At 41.8% G+C, this 21,795-nt stretch overlaps 1 protein-coding gene and 1 long non-coding RNA gene across 2 annotated transcripts in view; both read right to left on the reverse strand.

Moving 5' to 3' along the window:
• Nucleotides 1-4,929: 4,929 nt before the first annotated feature.
• LOC119885876 (inter-alpha-trypsin inhibitor heavy chain H3-like) overlaps nt 4,930-21,795 on the reverse strand; it is a 29,015-nt gene continuing 12,149 nt past the window's right edge. Inside the window, exons 8-13 of the mRNA XM_038696189.1 lie at nt 20,471-20,708; nt 12,746-12,946; nt 12,258-12,423; nt 5,593-5,741; nt 5,335-5,406; nt 4,930-5,218 (exon numbers count right to left, since the gene is read on the reverse strand). Coding sequence (XP_038552117.1) covers nt 5,181-5,218; nt 5,335-5,406; nt 5,593-5,741; nt 12,258-12,423; nt 12,746-12,946; nt 20,471-20,708 — 864 coding nt within the window. The 3' untranslated portion in view covers nt 4,930-5,180. The remainder of the gene's footprint in view (nt 5,219-5,334; nt 5,407-5,592; nt 5,742-12,257; nt 12,424-12,745; nt 12,947-20,470; nt 20,709-21,795) is intronic.
• On the reverse strand, nt 10,346-11,748 carry LOC119886694. Its single transcript, XR_005441535.1, has 3 exons — nt 11,256-11,748; nt 10,924-11,007; nt 10,346-10,556 (listed from the first exon to the last, which is right to left on the reverse strand). It is a non-coding gene; the product is annotated as an uncharacterized LOC119886694 (long non-coding RNA).

The following is a 21,795-nucleotide window of genomic DNA, read 5'->3' on the forward strand; positions in this document are numbered from 1 at the left end:
CAGAGGCAGAATTAATCCTCTGCCAGCTCCACGCGTCTCTTATTAAGGGAGCTCCGATCGATCGGTCACCGATCATAATCGGCCGATAATGGCTTTAACTAGTTTGATCGGTGGTCGCTAAAAAGGCCGATAGGAAAAGCCGATCAGATGATGCAATACTCGCCAGACAAATTTTCAACGGCAGCTAAAATATTTCAGTACACTGTCTGAGCGGTTTTCAAAACTAGCTAGCACCAAAGTCCTTCTCAAACAAGAAGGGCTTAACGTGCCCACATAATCATTTACAATTAGACACAGCGCATCAGGCAGAGAGACTGATCCTTCAGTGTGAGTTTCCTGATGCAAAGAGTGGTGCCACTCAATCAGGTGACTGCCTCTCTCTCTGTTTTCGTTACAAAAACCTCCCGTCCAGATTAAAACGGTGAATCAGAAGATGTTTGTTTGAAAACGCTGCTGACCCGATGGACAAAACATAGGACTTTATAATACGATGACACACACTCACATTTAGCTTTGTGAGTCGGTCTTATCAGTCATGCAAAGCAAAAACACGACACTTTTCAGAGTTTTAGTTTTGGTATTTTTATTAAAATATAAGTACTGTGTCCCAGTCTGTTTTCTGCCGCCGTCTCTCGTACTCCCGTGTTACTTTCAGTAACAGTTCCACTTCGTTGTCGGTCAATGCAAAAAAAAAGAAAAAATCCTGGTGTGGTTCTTGGTCTGTATTACTTTCTTCTTTCGCTAAATCATCTGCTACTGCGGAGTAGACCATCTGCTTCATGTTTACACTGGCACACGCATGCTGAGAGATGCCCAGTGTAGGCTACCTGAACGGCCACTAGATGTGTGTTTTCAGTAGACAGAGATCAACTCTGATACGCAGCTAAAACGCTGCTGTTGCTTGTTGAGAAGATAGTTTTTGTTATAAAACTGTTTTAAAAACGTAGCAGTGTGGATGTAGCCTCACATTACCCCACTCCTCTCACTACTCCTCTTATGTCAACCCTCCCGTTTTCCCCGAGATTCTCCCGTATTTTTCCCTTCTCACCCGGTATCCACCCGTTAAATGTTTCCACGTAAATCTCCCGTATTTTTAACCTTTTATGAAATCAAATAAAAACCTTCTGGCCATATTTAAAGTGTTTGCTACTCTCCCTCTGGTAAAGTCAGTGGCAGCATGTAAAATATGTAGACTGTGCTTCTTACACAAGGATATAAAATGAAAACAATCCACTGAAATGATATAAGGCCTATAGCCTAATGGCAAACAATATGAAATTGTACTGACGTGACTGTGATTCAGCAGCACTGTTCTCCTGATCTGGAATTTCTTATCATAAACTGTAAACCGTTTTACTCCCCACATGAGTTTGCTTCATTCACTCTGGTCAGTGTTTATATCTCGCCGCACGCCAACATTCAGGACACACAGAGCATGCTGGCCGACCGGATGCTCTGTGTGGAGCAGACAAACCCGGACTCCCTTGTTATTGTTCTCGCTGACTTTAACAGGGGAAATCTCTTCTGTGAGAACAGCTGCATTCCAACACGGTGAGTTATAACAATGACAAACCCTGGTTGACAGCTAAACTCAGACAGCTAAGGTTGAAAAACGAGGAGGCATTTAGGAGTGGTGACAGCGCCGGGTGCAGGGCGTTACAGGTTACAGTACAGGTTTAGCAAGGAGGTGCGAGAAGCTAAACGACTGTACGCAGAGAGACTAAAGAACCAGTTCACTGCAAACGACGCCACTTCTGTCTGGAGGGGGTTCAGACAGATCACAAACTATAAACCCAAAGTCCTCCACTCCATAAACGATTCTCGCCTGGCAAATGAGCTGAACCAGTTCTACTGCCGCTTTGAGAGTCAATCGGACACCATCCCCCGTGACTCCTCCGCTCAGCTTCAGCCTCAGTCCACCACATCGTCCCCTCCCTCCTCAGAGCTGGCCAGCTCCACCCCCTCCCCTCTTCTCTCCATTACAGAGAGGGAAGTCAACGGTCTTTTCAGGAGGCAGAAACCCCACAAAGCAGCTGGACCGGACTCTGTCTCCGGTGTTCACAGACATTTTTAACACCTCACTGGAAACATGCCATGTGCCAGCCTGCTTCAAAGCCTCCACCATCATCCCTGTCCCCAAGAAACCAAGGACCACAGGACTAAACGACTCGTCACCGTCGCCCTGACCTCTGTGGTTATGAAGTCCTTTGAATGCCTTGTGTTGTCCCACCTAAAATCCATCACAGACCCACTCCTGGACCACCTGCAGTTCACCTACAGAGCCAACAGGTCTGTAGATGATGCAGTAAACATGGCCCTTCACTACACTGCACCTCCAGCACCTGGACTCCCCAGGAACCTACCAGGGTCCTGTTTGTGGATTTCAGCTCTGCTTTTAACACCATCATCCCGGCCCTGCTGCAGGACAAGCTTTTCCAGCTGAACTCCACCTGCAGGTGGATCACAGACTTCCTGACGGACAGGAAGCAGCACGTGAAGCTGGGAAAACATGTCTCTGACTCCAGGACCATCAGCACCAGTTCCCCTCAAGGCTGCGTTCTTTCCCCCCTTCTCTTCTCCCTGTACACCAACAGCTGCACCTCCAGTCACCAGTCTGTCAAGCTCCTGAAGTTTGCGGACGACACCACCCTCACTGGGCTCATCTCTGGTGGGGACGAGTCCGCCTACAGGTGGGAGATCGACCATCTGGTGACCTGGTGCAGCCAGAACAGTCTGGAGCTCAACGCTCTGAAGACAGTGGAGATGGTCGTGGACTTCAGAAAGCACAGCCCCACCCTCCCCCATCATCCTGTGTGACTCCCCAGTCACCAATGTAGACTCCTTCCGCTTCCTGGGCACCATCATCTCCCAGGACCTCAAGTGGGAGCTGAACATCACCTCCCTCACCAAGAAGGCCCAGCAGAGGATGTACTTCCTGCGGCAGCTGGAGAAGTTCAGCCTGCCAAAGACAATGATGGTGCACTTCTACACCGCCATCATTGAGTCCATCCTCACCTCCTCCATCACCATCTGGTACGCTGCTGCCACTGCCAGGGACAAGGGCAGGCTGCAGCGCATCATTCGCTCTGCAGAGAAGGTGATTGGCTGCAATCTTCCTTCTCTTCTGGACCTGTACGCCTCGAGGACTCTGAAGCGAGAAGGAAAGATTGCAGCTGACTCCTCCCACCCCAGACACAAACTGCTTCAAACTCTCCCCTCTGGCAGGAGGCTGCGGTCCATCAGGACCAAAACCTCTCGTCACAAAAACAGTTTCTTCCCGTCTGCAACTAGCCTCATCAACAAGGCCCGGGTCCCCCACTGAAACTCCCCCCTTGCAAACGATACAAATGTCTCTTCACATGTAAATACCGTTTCATCTCGTGTCGGGCTCAGACCTGGCACGTCGCACATATTTGTTGTTGTATATTTTTATGTTGTCAGTTTATATATTTATATACACAATATTCTCTTCTGTTACGTTACTTCTGCACGGCACAGACTATGTATATATCTGCAACGTTGTTCTTCAATTTCCACATTTATTTATGTTGACTATGTGTAGCACCTTATCACCACAGCAAATTCCTCGTATGTGTAAAACAGTATTTGGCAATTAAGCTCCTTCTGATTCTGATGATGCCTGTGCTCCTTTATCACCTAAATATTTTTGCTACAGCCTTTTTTGTTGCAGTGTTTATGGTTGTAGTAAATGAAAGATGCTGTTTGTTCTATTTTTGTAGTCTATTCCACAGTAAAGCTATATTTGTTAAGCTATAAGATGTTCACAGTAACCAGGCAAAGGCTGCTACGGTTTAAGTCTCTAACACAGATTGAGCGGAATTTGTTGCCCATGTTTCCTGGCAATAAAATAAACAGTTGTCATTTCATGATACTTTATCATCTGTTAACTTTAACACTTAATACATTGTTTTTAGGACCAATTAAAGAAATATACAGTACACTGTATAATGCAACATGATAAATAAAAGGCTCCAAATAGACCCAGTGATCGGTAATCGGTATCGGCCGATACTGCTTTCAGCAATCAGTGATCGGCCCAAAAAATCCTGATCGGAGCACCTCTATCTCTTATATTCTTTATCACAGGTCAGTAAATATGCTATAATTTGAGTGTACATGGTAGGGTTTAAGAGTCAGACATGTAGTTTATTTTATCATTTTACACTGGTCAGTTCACAGAAAGTTTTGCTACAGAATTCTGTGTAAACTGACCGAGAATGCTGTATGTAACTGGTGGACCTGTGTCAGGTGGAGTCAGAAACCCAACAGAAACCCATGTAAACTCACTAAAGCACTAAAGTCTTTAAGCACTTATTTCATGAAGTTGTTTTGCATACAAGAAGTTTTCTCCTGCTTATTGTATTTTGCCATAAGGACATGTGTTTAATGGTTTATTGCCAAATAACTTTGACTTATTGTGATGTAGTTTGTTGTAAAGCATGATAAGAGACACAGTGCCTTAAAATGGTTAAATATAATTTTAATAGTTGAACTCTGAGGTAAATTGTGTCTGCCTGAGGTTATATTGTGTATATGAGGTATATGGCCACACTTTTATACAGCTTTTGGAAAGCTTGTGTTTTAAGGAAATTAAAAGTGAGTGTAAGATATAAAGTGAGAGTTGTGTGACATGTAAACACTGAATTCATTTATTTGGGTCGCAGAAAATATTGTGAATTGATATGAATTTGTTCTGGGTGGCAGGAATTTACCAACTTGAATTAAATATTCACACTTTAAAAGGAGGAAAGTCTTTATCACAGTCAGATCGAAGGACCTACTGCCACCCTGGCCATGAAGTTAGGGAGGCAACACCAGAACCATGCTTTTGTGTTTTTATGCAAACACAAATGACAAAGAGGTACACAGAGACAAATTGGCTTCATATTGACACAAGTACATGACTAATATGTTGATGAATTTATTATTTCTGTCTTCACGTAGGTACAGCTTTTGTGAAAAAGTACTAATCTGACGAGGCCAGGAAATGACCAGAAAAACATATGATACAGCAGGCAAAAGCAACCATACACCAAACTTTCATTGCAAGCATTAAAGAGATCTAAGCTTGTCATATTTGCAAGTGATTCAACATGTTTCCCAGTTAAAGTTGTACAACAATGAAATAATCCAGGCAGACATGAGCCAGCAGTCCAGTGTCACGGGAAAGACAATACTGTAGTCGACAGCATTAGATCTACAAAAGAAAGACATATATGGTAATATATCTGCATGTATCAAAGTAATAATACTTTTATTACTCCCAAACAGCTCTCTTTTTTATGCCAACTAATAATACAGAAGAAAATGTACCTGGTAACATCAGTCTCCTGGTCTTTGATCTTAAGTTTTGTTGAGGGAGTGTGCTGCATCTCAAACTGCTGTCTGCAGAGAATAAACAATAAAGCAGTGGCACTGAAAAAAAGACACTCCATGAGACACAGTACAACATATTTGTGTCTTTTAATGAATTATTTCTCTGTTAAGCACCATATTTGGACACAAAGACTGAGTGAATATATCGTTGACCTGATATTAAACCACACAAGCAAATCCAGCCTTTTTACCCACCTAAAATTCCTGAAATGTTGTTGTCTGATGGCTTCTGTCTTAAAACCGGCCAGATGAATTCTTTGTCACCTCGCTTATGAATTAAGATGACCATGCGTGTGTCTCCAGCTGCAACATCTATTTCCTGGTTCCGCATAAACACTGTCAAACTAGGGGGAAAAAGGACCTCATATTAGCTTTCTCTTGGACTCTTTTTAAGAGCCATGCACACCAAGTCACCAATGCCAGGTCATTTCACTTATCTTGGCTGACTACACCCTGCACTCAGGCTGAAGAGCTATACAGCTATACGTGAGGTCACCAGAGTCATTGCACCAGTAAGAAGGATGAAGGTGTAATCTGTCCCCCCCTGGTAGGTGAAACAAAGCTAATGGGAGTGAGGAAGATGTTCATCGACATCATCTACAAACTCCTGAGAACAGTTCTCATCATCCCGTAGGTGTGCAGGGCCATTAATGTAAGTGTCAGTTGTAAATAGCAATTTACATTATAATAGTTAAGTAATAATAAATTTAACATCACGAATATCATCGGTGGCGTGGAGCGTTTGGAGCTGCCCTTCCCCTTTTTCCTCTGTGCTGAAAAGCTCTTTTTGTTCAGACAAGAGATTATAGGCTCCCCAATAAATCGCCACCTCAAAATGGTAGAAATATTTGTGTTTCTCTGTGATACTGGGAGCTGTGTTGCCAGAGCATATTTATCACACAGCAATCAAAAATCAAGTTTGTAATTAAAAACAGGCCTTTTTTTGTGTCACAAAAAGTTTTATTGTTAATATGTCCTCTTTGATTGCAAGTTATAACGTTTTCCTTGCCAGTCAGAACGTTTTGCAGGTTAAACTGTTTTTCAATTTGCAATTTGCTTCTTTAAAACATTGTCACAGTTTCTGCACCACAGTCCATTATAAACCACATAGTAGATAAAGTTTATACAAACACTGACAAGGGAAACACATTCATTCTCGCTGTGATTATGTATCCTCGCCAAAACTGCCGCCAACAATAATATCTGGCCCGCTGCCAGATTATGGTGCTTTGATAGCAGCAAAAAATATAAATAAATAAATACTTTGATAGCAATGCTGAAATAGATCTCAGTCATGACAGCAAACAGTTACTCACATAATCACTTCCTCTTTAGTGTTTTTGACGACAAAATAAAATCGCAAGAAGCTTGTTTACTGCATTTCTGTATTTGGAGTTGAACTGAGCTTTTACTTTGGAAAATTCTGAACGACATTAAGAGTCTTTAGCCTGCTTGACACACCTCTGAAAGAGCTGTTAGAAAACGTGATTCTCCTCAATGTCCTCTGCCTGGAGATACTGGGGTATATCAAAAAGCGTCCATAGGTCGATGGATGAACAGTGCAGCACATGCCATGATCTGAGAAAAATTTGCTGCAGAATCCATTTGTTGAAGGGAGAAAAAAAAATGTCCCATGGTGGGATCAAACACTCAACCCTTGGGTTACCAGTATTGCACCTTACTGACTGAGATAACCGAACAACATGTTGATGCATTTCAATAATATGCCTTATATTCTCATCCACCATCAAATGGCCTTTTCACACAGGGGAAGCGACACTCCGCCTGCGTAGTTGCCTGGCCCCACGGGGTCGCTATGCGCTTCTCATGTGAACAGACAGCGAGACAAGCGCTCCGCGAGTAAACGGAAGGTAGTCAATAGATAGTGTCCGGGTAACTGTTCAGTGAACACTTACACTCACCTAAAGGATTATTAGGAACACCTGTTCAGTTTCTCATTAATGCAATTATCTAATCAACCAATCACATGGCAGTTGCTTCAATGCATTTAGGGGTGTGGTCCTGGTCAAGACAATCTCCTGAACTCCAAACTGAATGTCAGAATGGGAAAGAAAGGTGATTTAAGCAATTTTGAGCGTGGCATGCTTGTTGGTGCCAGACGGGCCGGTCTGAGTATTTCACAATCTGCTCAGTTACTGGGATTTTCACGCACAACCATTTCTAGGGTTTACAAAGAATGGTGTGAAAAGGGTAAAACATCCAGTATGCGGCAGTCCTGTGGGCGAAAATGCCTTGTTGATGCTAGAGGTCAGAGGAGAATGGGCCGACTGATTCAAGCTGATAGAAGAGCAACTTTGACTGAAATAACCACTCGTTACAACCGAGGTATGCAGCAAAGCATTTGTGAAGCCACAACACGCACAACCTTGAGGCGGATGGGCTACGACAGCAGAAGACCCCACCGGGTACCACTCATCTCCACTACAAATAGGAAAAAGAGGCTACAATTTGCAAGAGCTCACCAAAATTGGACAGTTGAAGACTGGAAAAATGTTGCCTGGTCTGATGAGTCTCGATTTCTGTTGAGACATTCAGATGGTAGAGTCAGATTTTGGCGTAAACAGAATGAGAACATGGATCCATCATGCCTCGTTACCACTGTGCAGGCTGGTGGTGGTGGTGTAATGGTGTGGGGGATGTTTTCTTGGCACGCTTTGGGCCCCTTAGTGCCTGTGAGGGACCAGGCAGTTAGGCATGAGGAGTCAAGAGGGAAACTTAAAGCAAAAGGGTTTTATTTACCAAAAAAATCATTACAACAAACAATAAAGTTTTGGGCCCATAAAAGAGGTCAAATAAACAAACAATAACTAAAGCTCTGAACATAAGAGACTCAAAAATACAACTGACCTACTATACAACAAACAAAGGGGACTTATATATTGGCTGATCAGACCAGTTTTGACACACAGGGGAAGACCAACAACAACAACACCACATCATAACTGCAAACACAACAAAACTTATGTAAAAACTTATTCCAAAAGAAATGTACATTTACTTAACCTTAACTCAAAAATACTCAAATATAATATAAATCTAAACCCCAAAATATTTAAGAATAAAGCCACCCCCCAGACATAGCAAGCAGTGGTAGTGTCCAATCAGGCCACCTCTCCTATAAAGCTGCTCCTGCTCCGAGCACCAACCCTTTAAGCCAGCAGACTTCCTGGATCTCTCCTGGGTCTCTCCTGGGTGTGGCATCCAACACTGGTAAGCTCAGAAACAAGAATTATAACAAAATGAAAATCCAAAAGTAACTAATGGTGTGTGTTCCAAAAGATGCTTCTGTATAGTCAACTAAAATAAAGTATGTGAAATAAACTAAGTGTCCTGTAAGTTTATTTGTAACCAAATAAATATTTACAATAAAATGTCTAATGTGTATGAATGTATATAAACCAATCTTAAAGAACACAACAAACTCAGTGCATGAGGTTACCGCTCTTCATCTGGTTGTGAGGCCACGGCTGTGGCCATCACAGTGCCAATTGGGCATCGTTTAAATGCCACGGCCTACCTGAGCATTGTTTCTGACCATGTCCATCCCTTTCTGGCCACCATGTACCCATCCTCTGATGGCTACTTCTAGCAGGATAATGCACCATGTCACAAAGCTTGAATCATTTCAAATTGGTTTCTTGAACATGACAATGAGTTCACTGTACTAAAATGGCCCCCACAGTCACCAGATCTCAACCCAATAGAGCATCTTTGGGATGTGGTGGAACGGGAGCTTCGTGCCCTGGATGTGCATCCCACAAATCTCCATCAACTGCAAGATGCTATCCTATCAATATGGGCCAACATTTCTAAATGTTGAATCAATGCAACGTAGAATTAAGGCAGTTCTGAAGGCGAAAGGGGGTCAAACACAGTATTAGTATGGTGTTCCTAATAATCCTTTAGGTGAGTGTATATAGCCTATTTCAGGGAAGTCACAGATGGCAAAGATCAGTCTCTCATCCATCTATTTTTGTGCTGCGCGTCACGTAGGCTACAAAAAGTTCAAGTCAATTCAACTTTGGCAGGGGCGGGCGTGTGCATGAGACGAGCACGACAGTTTCATGGGAACACGCCCACTTGTCGCTACGCCTGTGGCAATGCCCGTGCCTCCCTTCCTACATGCTCACCTCTCATTGAAAATGAATTAAGCTACGAGGTGCGTAAATCGCTTCACGTGTGAAAAGGCCTTAATGGTGGAAAATATTGCGCCGATGCAACACTTATTTGACAACCCCTGCAGTATATTACTACTTCTAACGTGTATTGTAGAAAATGTACATGCAAGATGTTAACAGATGTATACAATTTGACTGTTCATTTTTCAAAAAATGGCAGGATTATCTCATTCCTACATCGCCCATAGATTTCTCTGGATTTCCTGCAGGTAAAATTCTTTTTCTGTACTAGTTTTGATCCATCCTGCTTATTTGTAAATATGGTACCAACCACCCATGTTGAGCAATCAGGCAGCATACACCCCCACTAAGGCTGGATAGTCCTTTATATCTGTTCTTCTAATGACAGAAAAATGAATACGAATGTTCTGTTCTACATCATACACACTGAAATACAACCTGATATAAATGGCTCATTCTAAGGTAATAAAAACATAATGGTTTATTATGCAAGGTCTTTATGCACCACTGAAAACATAGTTATGGAACTTACATTGCATTTCTGTCGATAGATTCTCAGAAATATTACAAACTGAACCTTTAAAACTTTTTGTGACACAAAAAAGGCGATAAATATGCTCTCAAAATTCTTTGATTGCATTAAAAAGACACAAAAATATCAGTGCGGAAGGTGGAGCAGTACCAGCTAGAAACTTTGGCTCACCTCTATGTATTGTTACGGGGTGTGGTGTGTGGACAGAGGACCCAAATGCAGCACTCAGAGGGAAGGAGGTTTATTGGGGGGAAAAAAGGGTGAGAGGGACTGGAGGGGAGGGAGAGGAGGACGTCGGGGAAGTACTGGCACGGGGAACCAAGGAGATAGGGGCCAGGGAGCCGGGGAACACAGGGGCCAAGGAAGCGAGGAGAGGCAGGGGAACAGGGAGGACGCCGAGAGGGAAGTCTGAAGAGGAATGGGCCAGTGGATGAGCCCAGCCGAACGGAGGACGAGGGTGAGTGTACCTGGGAGGGAAACAGACAGAGAGACAAGGTTAGGGGAGACAATGACAAGGCACAGGGTAAGTTTGAAAAAACAAGAAACGTGGAAGCCTGAACACAGAAGTGGCACCAGGTATGGAGCAACGACGATCAAGCGAGGATGGTGTGGAAAACCGGGGTTGAAATACAGGCAGTCATGAGGTGATTACTGGCAGGTGTGGCAGGCTGATGAGGTGGATGATGAGTTGCAGGTGCAGGTAGTTGGCTGGGCTCAGGGGCAGAGGGAGAGAGAGCACACGGGGGAGAAAACACAGAGAGGCGGGCAGAGAACAGGAAACCAAGGAAAAAAGCAGAAAAACTGATAAAAAGTAGAAAAAACCAGGACACTCACCGTCAGCCGGGCTGCCACCACAACATGTATAGAGGTTCCACTACATTTGGTGAATTATGAAGGGTATCCTAAAGCAGCAGACACCTACCAGGAGGCACCAAAAGAGCACTTTAAGCATAGGTGTCATTTACACTGGGGACATGTCCCCACCACTTTTTTCATTTGTATTTCAAGTATCATTTGCACCCCTTAATAAGACATAAGCTCCCCTAAAAGCATGATTTGTGATATTTTGGCAGCATGCTTTATTGACATTAATCTCTGTATTTCTCTATCATCATGGATCACGCGGAGCGTCAGACTTCATCCACCCAGAGGTAACGATGACTAACCGTCCGCAGCGGGCCGGTCGCTCCTCTATCTCCTGGTCCTGTACGCTCCACCGCCACTCTCCCTCTCCAGTTTGGGTTGTGTCGCTAAGCACTATGAACGGTCCGTGATCGTTCCCTCTGGCTGGATGAATATTAAGCATAATCCATGCACTCCTACAGCTGGGGGGTCTCTGCAGCGCTACGCACTTTCTAAATTCTTCCCTCTCACTGAGAAAAGAAAGGTCAGGTCGCAAACACTGCCGTTGTGTCAAGCATAATTGTAGCAAAATGGCTACATATGATAATGATAATAATAATAATAATAATAATAAATAGCCTAATTATTATTATTACAATAAGGCATACATGCCTGATTCTTTCACTGTGAGCCCAACGCCTACATGCTTGCAGCTATTAATGATTCACCAGTAAGAATCACAGTCTGTAGTGCTGTATTCTAGCCTTGTTCTTCTCTTGACAAATGTTGGGCTGATTTTCACAACTGTTGTCACTTTGTAATCTTTCTAAAGAGCATAAAAGAGAGATCCTGTGTATGTCCTCATTGTAATAAGGATTTGTGTTGATCTGACCATATATGAGGTGTAAATATATATTGTTATTGTGCATCACAGTGATGTTATGCATTAATCCAAAAGTAATGTAACTAGTAGTGTAACTAATTACTTTCAGCAGTGAGTAATCTAGTAAAGTAAGGCATTACTTTTTTAAAAAGTAACTAGTAACATGTAATCCATTACCTTTTTTGAGTAACTACCCCAACACTGCAAGTTAACATACAGACATGAAAAGTGTTATGAAACTCTCAGCAAGTGAGTGAATAAGTGTAATTCCCAAAATGTCAAACTATTCCTTAAAGCTCTGATTTTACGTTAGGCCACACATGAATACTTAACTCTGCACGCAGAAACAGTGACTATGTGCATTTTCATCCCTATATCAGAGAGTCTGTACACCACTGAGTATCATCATAGCGTAATTCCTGCCATTACAATGCAAAGTCACCTTCCAACTGTGATGAGATCCTGTCCAGTGTGCTGTGTCATCTGTCCCTCTTGTACAGTGATTCTCTGGGTGTCAACCTCAACATGTAGGTCAGCTTTGAAGTGGATGACAATCCTTTTGAAGCCTCCATAAGCTACTGAATCAAGCTCACCATTCACAGACAGCTCTAGTACAAAAGAGAACAAACACAACTCAACACCACACTTCAAACTGGCAGTGGTGGAAGAAAGGAACAATGTTGATTACAGATAAAAGTCACTCACTCAAAAAATCCTATTTAAGTAAAAGTACAGAGGAATGAGTACTGTACTATGGCCCAGTGATACTCAATCTAGGATTGTTTAATATGACTATCATATGTTTTAATGTAATATCAAGTAAAGTATTGAATGTATTTAAGTTACTTCCCACCACTGCAAACTAGGAAATAATTATAGGTTATATGTTACACAGTATATAACTGACACAAGGAGAGGAACATTACTGACCCCTGTTGGGATGGTGTAGTAGTTTAAGGCGGACATCTCCAGGGACATCAAAGCATAATGGAAGAGACATAGTCTCAGTTCTAAGCAAAAACCTGTGGATAAGAGGAACTACAGAGGAACACAGAGATACAGAGACACACAGCGTCACACAGCAGACAGAACGGTAATAAACAGTATTTTCTTGTATAGGGAATATTGTTTAGACCTGCTAGATTTGCTAATATGTTCGTATTGTCTATTAACTAAGTAGGCTAAATTACTAACTAACTGTTTAATATAAAAGGCTATGTTCAGAGTGCAGGCAGAAGAGACCAAAATTCAAGTCAAATGGAATCTGATCTTTTCCAGTTTGGATTTAAGCCACTTTTATATTTTGTCCAAATCCGTTACAGATTTTTAAAATGTGACCTCAGTCTGGAAAGTCAGATTCGAACTGATGCAACTCTGACATCACTCTAGAGCCACTAATTTTGCACTAGATAGAGCTGCGGTGAACCAAAAAGCTCCACAAAAGCCATTATTAAACATGTGGCTCTCTTTCTCCTCTACCTTGCAATCATCTGCCCACAAATTCCCTTCCAGCTGAAATCCACCGATGGCGAGATTTCTTCTGAGTCAAGTGCTTGCTACTTGTCCGAGCGGAAACAGTAGAGAGAGAGAGTTAATTGTGGGGCATATGCATTGCACAGTGCCAGAAACAGTAATGAATGTAATTAAAGGACAGAAAGTTGTGAACACTTTTCATAATTTGGGAGAAATGTGCCCCCAGGAGAGGGCAATGAAATACGGCCCACAATGAAAATCGGGACAGTAGCAAGTAGGAGCTAACCGGAGCTAACCTCTGTGGCTCCTTGTTTACTTCTGTATGACAACGTGCTGCATGTGATGTCATTTTATTTTTCTGCGCATGTGGGTCACTTGCAGGTTGTGGACTATTCACACTTCAGTCTGATATGGGCCATATTTGAAACTATCATTCAAAAATATCGAATTGGGGAAAAAAATTGGAATTGAGCATTAAGTCTTTGAGCCTGTCAAACAAGATGCAATAGGCCACAGAATAAAAGGCCAGGTCAATTAATACAGCCACAAAGCATTCTCTTCTTTCTGACACTTCAAGTGTTGCAAAGACACACCCGTGGTCGGTCCTCAAGCCAAACTGCATGGTGGTTAAATACTGTGTAACTTCAGTTGGTGGGTGAGTTGTGTATTGACCAGTTTCTCAAAGACTTGGGAAAGGCAAAGCAAGATGGCTGTCACCCCCTTTAAAGAGTAGGATGTCTGCAGCAGATTTCCAGGTCTGATGGAATTCATAGGTCTGCAGGGAAAGGTTTAACAGACAAGTTATTGGAGCTGAGCCTCTAACTACAAGAAGAAAGAGTCCAGAGTATCCAGTCCAGATGATTTAAAAGGATCTAGTTTGAGCCTTTGCTTTGAGAATTCTACAATCAAAGGATGAAATGTTTTCATGTGCAACAGAAACAGATAGACTGTATATAATCCAGTGCTTGAAGTGGATAAAAATAAGTGTCAGTTCTCCCCTTATTCACCTTTCACCCTGGATGAGTAACTATTAGACGTACAATACTGCAGTTTGAGAAATACACAATCAACATTTATCATTTTTGCAGTTTTTGCATTTTGTCTTTCATTAAGTCCTTGTGCAAGAAAGGTCTACATTGGTAGTTACTCTCTAATTTGTGAATTCCAAGTTATTACTTGTCAATAATCACAACACAATTCTTGCACAACAGTGTTGTTCGAACATTTGAAAGTTTACTGTTGCACGTCAAGCTTTTGATAATGTCCAGGCTGTGATTGGTCAGTTCACAAAAGAGACATTGACAAGTGACTGGATACTTTCTCTTCTCTCTACTTTTAGGATGTTACACAAATGATCAGCACCTGGCAGGGTAGAATTTTACTTTTGAAGCTCTGTTGTGTCATCCTCTGACTCTGTTCATGTTCTCTTTGTGCCCTTTTGAAGCCAGGATTTGTAAGGTTTATGTGATGTTACTTAGACTAGTCGCCATAAGAGAAAAGCAGACAGGCGAAAACAAGTGTGCATAATACAGTGCCCCCTGGGTGATGCAGTTTATTTAGGGCCTTTATGATAAGTGCCAGTTCGCAAGAAAAATTCACACCAAAGAGTAAAAGGTAAAAGTTCTGGTACTGCGGCCCCACTTCAAGCACTGCCTTTATTCTTTCGTTGCACAAATAGGTGCGTTGAGTTTTTCTCTCGCCCATGATGATTGCATTTTGATTAACTTCATAAAATCCTACAGAAATATTAAGCATAAACAGGTCACTTGTCTTGAACGTCAATTTGAATTCAAACTTTTTTCATGACGACCCGTTAGGATCAAACACTTTGAGGTTTTATGGACATGAATCATTCCTCTCCCTGTTTGTGATCATGAGTGTCCAGTTGTAGATCAAACAAACAAAGACAAACCGTATCCTGTTTCTAAATGCCTCCTGTACCACCCTTTCTCTTTTCAGGGAGAATACATTTATGGGTCCAGTGGGAAGCTATTTCTTACACCGCAGCTGATGGCTGCTGGATACACAGACGATTAGTTAACGATTATTAAATTAATTGCCAACTATTTTGATAATCAGTTTGAGTTTGTAATTTTTTAAGAACAAAAAGTTTACAATTCTCTGGTTGTGGACAAAACAAGATATTTATTAAGACCTCATCTTGAGCTTACACAACATTTTTCTCCATTTTCAAACAACTAATTGATTCAAGATTGTATTAACTGACATCCATTTTCTGACACCTAACCTCAGCTTCAAAACAAACCACTAAATACACACACATGCTTAATCTAAAATTGATTTAAATACTCACAACAAATTGTGATTAACAACTGTAAATCAGTTTAAATTGTTTGAGTTTTTATATTTCATGCCTACATTTTGTAGAACTATTCTAATCTACAACTGATTGTCTTTCAGTGTGTGTGTTATGATGTAGATGCAGAACATTCGTATTCATTTTTCTGTCATTAGAAGAACAGATATAAAGGACTGTCCAGCCTTAGTGGGGGTGTATGCTACCTGATTGCTCAACATGGGTGGTTGGTACCATATTTTTTTTTTATCAGAACAGTGCAGATGCGTACCCATGTCCTACCTCCAGTGATTCCACTTCTGCCTGATTTGAAAGAAAAACATGATAACATGAAATTAGGATGCAGTAAATGTAGTTACCAATGATCTTAAACAGGTGGTATTATGCTTTTTGGCTTTTCCCTCTCCTTTGAGTTATATGTGCATGTAATAGGTTTGCAAAGTGAAAAAGCCGAAAGTTTTTTGCCCATATGTGACTCAGATATGATCTTTTTATGACAGTGTGAACAGGCCAAGTCACATGGAATCTGATCTTTTCCTGTTCGGAACTGGACCACTTCCATATGTGGTCCAAATCCGATACATATCAGATCTTTTTAAATGCGACCTCAGTCTGGACATCAGAATTGATGCGACTTTGACATATACATATTATCGTTGTCTTCCTCCTCTACCTCACTATCATACCCTGCTCAAAAAAATAAAGGGAACACTTAAATAACACAATGTAACTCAAAGTCAATCAAACTGTCCACTTAGGAAGCAACACTGATTGACAATCAATTTCACATGCTGTTGTGCAAATAGAATAGACAACAGGTGGAAATTATAGGCAATTAGTAAGACACCCACAATAAAGGAGTGGTTCTGCAGGTGGTGACCACAGACCACTTCTCAGTTCCTATGCTTCCTGGCTGATGTTTTGGTCACTTTTGAATGCTGGCGGTGCTTTCACTCGAGTGGTAGCATGAGACGGAGTCTACAACCCACACAAGTGGCTCAGGTAGTGCAGCTCATCCAGGATGGCACATCAATGCGAGCTGTGGCAAGAAGGTTTGCTGTGTCTGTCAGCGTAGTGTCCAGAGCATGGAGGCGCTACCAGGAGACAGGCCAGTACATCAGGAGACATGGAGGAGGCCGTAGGAGGGCAACAACCCAGCAGCAGGACCGCTACCTCCGCCTATGTGCAAGGAGGAGCAGGAGGAGCACTGCCAGAGCCCTGCAAAATGACCTCCAGCAGGCCACAAATGTGCATGTGTCTGCTCAAACGGTCAGAAACAGGAGGGCCCCACGTCCACAGGTGGGGGTTGTGCTTACAGCCCAACACCGTGCAGGACATTTGGCATTTGCCAGAGAACACCAAGATTGGCAAATTCGCCACTGGCGCCCTGTGCTCTTCACAGATGAAAGCAGGTTCACACTGAGCACATGTGACAGACGTGATAGAGTCTGGAGACGCCGTGGAGAACATTCTGCTGCCTGCAATATCCTCCAGCATGACCGGTTTGGCGGTGGGTCAGTAATGGTGTGGGGTGGCATTTCTTTGGGGGCCGCACAGCCCTCCATGTGCTCGCCAGAGGTAGCCTGACTGCCATTAGGTACCAAGATGAGATCCTCAGATCCCTTGTGAGACCATATGCTGGTGCGGTTGGCCCTGGGTTCCTCCTAATGCAAGACAATGCTAGACCTCATGTGGCTGGAGTGTGTCAGCAGTTACTGCAAGAGGAAGGCATTGATGCTATGGACTGGCCCGCCCGTTCCCCAGACCTGAATCCAATTGAGCACATCTGGGACATCATATCTCGCTCCATCCACCAGCACCACGTTGCACCACAGACTGTCCAGGAGTTGGCGGATGCTTTAGTCCAGGTCTGGGAGATCCCTCAGGAGACCATCCGCCACCTCATCAGGAGCATGCCCAGGTGTTGTAGGGAGGTCATACAGGCACATGGAGGCCACACACACTACTGAGCCTCATTTTGACTTGTTTTAAGGACATTACATCAAAGTTGGATCGGCCTGTAGTGTGGTTTTCCACTTTGATTTTGAGTGTGACTCCAAATCCAGACTTCCATGGGTTGATAAATTTGATTTCCATTGATAATTTTTGTGTGATTTTGTTGTCAGCACATTCAACTCACAAATTCCCTTTCTTACACCTGAAAGATATGTGCATGCTATTTGTCGAGCGGACACAGTGGGGAGAGAGAGAGGGAGTGAGTTGTGGGGCAGATTGTTGTACAGCGTTGTACAGCGCCAGAAACCGTAATGAAAAGAACAGAAAGTTGAGAACACTTATCATAATTTGGGAGAAATTTGATCCGTGAGGATAATAAAATAATAAAAAACGGGAAGAACAGGAAATCCTTTCCATTTCACTCGGCTAGCTCCTGACCACCTCTTTAAAAATTACTATACTCATGACTTGTAAGTTCACTCGCAAGGTCTCTCCCACTCCTTCTTGCTGATCTATAAATGTTTTTGATTAAACACATTCACATTTCGTTTGCCTTTGTGGATTTAGGTCTGTAACCCCGGCAACTTACGCTGTGAACCTAACCTGCTCGGGAGGAGGTTTACTTCAACAAACGCCAAGTTTCTTTCTGATTCCTCCCCTCCTGCGGAGCCTGAAGCGGCTGTCTGCATTTCCTCATTCAGACTGTCAATATCAAAGCACATATTGGAACTCAATTATGTCTTTAGAAACATCGGCATCGGTTTGATAGCTCAGAGTTCGTCAACCCAGAGTTCAGGTTTACACTCAGATTTTGTTGAACCTGCTTTCTGAAATGGGGCCCTGGTGGCTGGCTGCAGTTTAGGTCATAAACCTTGCCTCTTTCATGTTAGTGGATCAAAATACAGGTCAAATAAACTTTTCCCAAAGATGGTTTCTTTCATTTTAGTTAGTTCTTTAGCTTCATTGGGAGGGCGTCCATTTTTATGAAAATATCTATGATTTGTTCACGTTCTAAATGTCTTGTTGACTAGTCAGAGTGCTTGGAACTTATTGCTTCTTGTGCCCTATATCATGGTATTTCTCAATACAATGTTTCTAAAGGATTTTATAGTCATAAAGGCCTAAAAACACAACTTTGTTTTTAATATGCTGTGTTTTGGATACTGTGTTTGTGTCTTACTTGTCTGTTGTTCTGTGTCCAGTCTGTGTTTATGGTGAGCTCTGTCGTTTTGTTGTCCGTTTGGTTCTATGTTAATCTGTTTTTGTTTTCTTATCCTAGTCTGTTGACTGTGTTGTCCTGTTATCTTGTCTCCCTTATCCACACTGTGTTCTTGATTCTAAGATTTGGGTTTTGCATCTACATTTTAGTTCTGTTCTCTTGAGTTTAGTTCATTGTGAGTTTACTTACTGATCAGTTTGGTATCTGTTATTCAGTCTGGGTTATTATTCATCTAGTTATTATCTGTCAGCTAATATTATTATTTCCATTCTGTTCCTTGTTGAGTGTTGTTAGTTCCTGTTTCCTGGTTAGTTCTGTCTCTGTTCCCCTCTGTGTAACAGTTGGTCCATGTTTTCTGGTTTGGAGTTTTGTTCCTTGTCTTGTGTTCTCTGTATAGCCTTGTTTATTTCATTGTTCATTCGCAGGTTCTGTTTAGCTCACTTTGTACCTCTCTGCCATGTATCTTAGATTTAGCTCTGCATTTTGGTTCTGGGTCCTAGTTTATGTCTGTGTTTAGCGTCCAGGTTGTGTCCGTTCCCCCAGTTATCACTCTGCCTGCCTGCCTCTCTGTTTTCCCCTGGTGTCTCTCTGCCTCGTTAGCCCTGATCTTGATCATGTGTGTTGCTTCCGCCCTGCTCGTTAGTCCCTGTGTAGATATGTTTGGTGTTTCTGTTCATTCACTGTCCATTCATTGTAGCGTGAATACGCTCTGTCGTGTGTTGCTGTTTGTCGTGTGTCCTGTATATGCGTTCAGTGGGAGTTTGGATTACCTGCTTTATTTTGGACTTTCTCTGCACCTTTCTGTGTACTCCCGTGCTGAATTGAGTAAGTGTGAATAAAATCCCTGAAATGTATATCTGCTCCTGAGTTTTGCATTTGGGCTTTCACCTGTTTGGCGCAGGCTGACAAATGTTTGCTTTGCTTCAGCCACCATCGGGCAGCAGACGGTCTGGATGCTGCCACAATGCCCGTTTACTAATGGCGCTGCCTTAGCAAAGCGTGTCCATGAATTCTGGTGGCAGAGCTTCTGAGGAAGCATTGAAGGGAGGGGTGTATTTGTTTGGCTGTTGAGTAAAAATATCACCAATCTTTCATCAGAATCGCATTCCACACCTTTAAATAATAGTGTATGTGTCCTGTTATACCTGGAAAGGCACCTGCTGTTAAAAAAGAGATGCTGATGTATGACAGTTATTTATTTACTTTTTTACTTAAAACTGATCTTTACAAATTAGCTTGTATTGTGGCAAAATTGTGTGTCATGCATTTTCATATCCAGGACCATCACCAACGGTCTACTATTGCTGCTCTTAAGTATTAGCAATCAATGTTCACATTCACTGAATGTTAACAAATAATGTGTTACTATATAATAGCAAACAATTAAAACACTTAATTGATCAATCAGCTAATCAATTAATGAATTACCTGTATTTCATACATATGTTCCACACCCACACTTGAAATTTGATTAATCAATATAAATGCCACCCACAAACTGGTCTAAATCTGTAGTTCTCATTAAATGTAATAATTGTATTTATACATTGTAATAACACCTGATACCAAATCATGCAGATGTGTCTTACCATAATCATGTAACTGCACTGATAAAAGAGAAATGTTGAAAAAGAAACGTTGGACACTATTGGTTTTGTGGGTTTTTTTTCTTCAAATGTGTGCTGCTTACCAGTATCTTTGTAGCCCATGGAACCAGCGTTTGGCCTTAACATCCATGGACCAGATCCTACAAGAGGTTGCCATGCCCGTGGTGTTGCACCTTCTTTGGGTTTATGAAGCACATCGGTGTTCTCCCCCAGATGCTTGGTGACCACCATGGATGTCAGTGGGGTCACAAAGCTGTACTTCAGCGACAGCTCCAAGGCCTCTTTCTTCACATTCTGATTCTGCTTCTCAGGTCCAGATAACTGCAGCCTGTGTCACAAGTGTGTACAAATGTTTTAAATATGACAGCTGACATGACAGTAAAGTATGATAATGTTTAATGGCTAACGCTATCTTCTGATCAGTGTTACTCAAGTTACTCAGAAATTGTAATATATTACTAGTTATTTATTACGCCTTAAAAAGTAATATTATTCTAACATTGGACAGGTTTGTACAGGAGAGAGAGAGAGAGAGAGAGAGAGAGAGAGAGAAATGTATTTAATACTGGAAATAAATTACCAAAACACAAAGTAAATTACAATGTTATCTGACCCTAAAAAGAGAATTCACACTGGTAAATTACCTGAGTACAATAAAATGTCCCAAACTAAGAAAAATGTCGACAGCATACAGACTGAGTGACCATAGAAAAGGGTCGCCAGGGGACAGGTAGAGACAGAGCTGCACTTTCTAACCCCATGCCCCAAATATAAAACACTAAGACAAAAACACTTTACAAACATTTCCCAAATATACCCCGAATTCGAATTCATATCAGACACACAGAAACTCCCCTATTTACTGGGAGAAATGCCCAAATGTGAAATAATTGCTGCAAAATATGTCTCCTCATGCCATGAAGTGATGACAACCAGTGGAACCTCAGACTGATAAATAATTGTACAGATTTTCAAATTATTATTTTGATTGTTTTGTTTTTACATTTGATACTGATTTCTTTTTTTAATTTGTTATTTTTTAATCAATTAATTATTTTTTTAATTTGTCTATTAATACACACACACACGCTTACTGTTTATTTATTTTAATTTTTTATATATTTTTTTTTATTGTTTTTAACACAAACATACATACACTTTAATTACTTGTTTAATGAAATGTATGGGGTTGATTATTCTTATGTAGTATGTATGATGCTTTGGCAATATTGTTACACATTCATGCCAATAAAGCTATTTTGAATTGAACTGAATTAAGAAAGAGGCAGCAAGCCAGGAGGTGCTGCACGAATATATGCTCCTCAATACAGCTCCTTAATCAACATTGATTTTAAATACGCCAAGTTAAAATTTAGAAAATCAACATGTGGCCGCATTGATAAATACA

The sequence above is a fragment of the Micropterus salmoides genome, unplaced genomic scaffold (genome assembly GCF_014851395.1).
Source record: "Micropterus salmoides isolate LMB-PRFRI ecotype aquatic unplaced genomic scaffold, ASM1485139v1 Ms_hic_scaffold_4, whole genome shotgun sequence".
Lineage (NCBI taxonomy): Eukaryota > Metazoa > Chordata > Actinopteri > Centrarchiformes > Centrarchidae > Micropterus > Micropterus salmoides.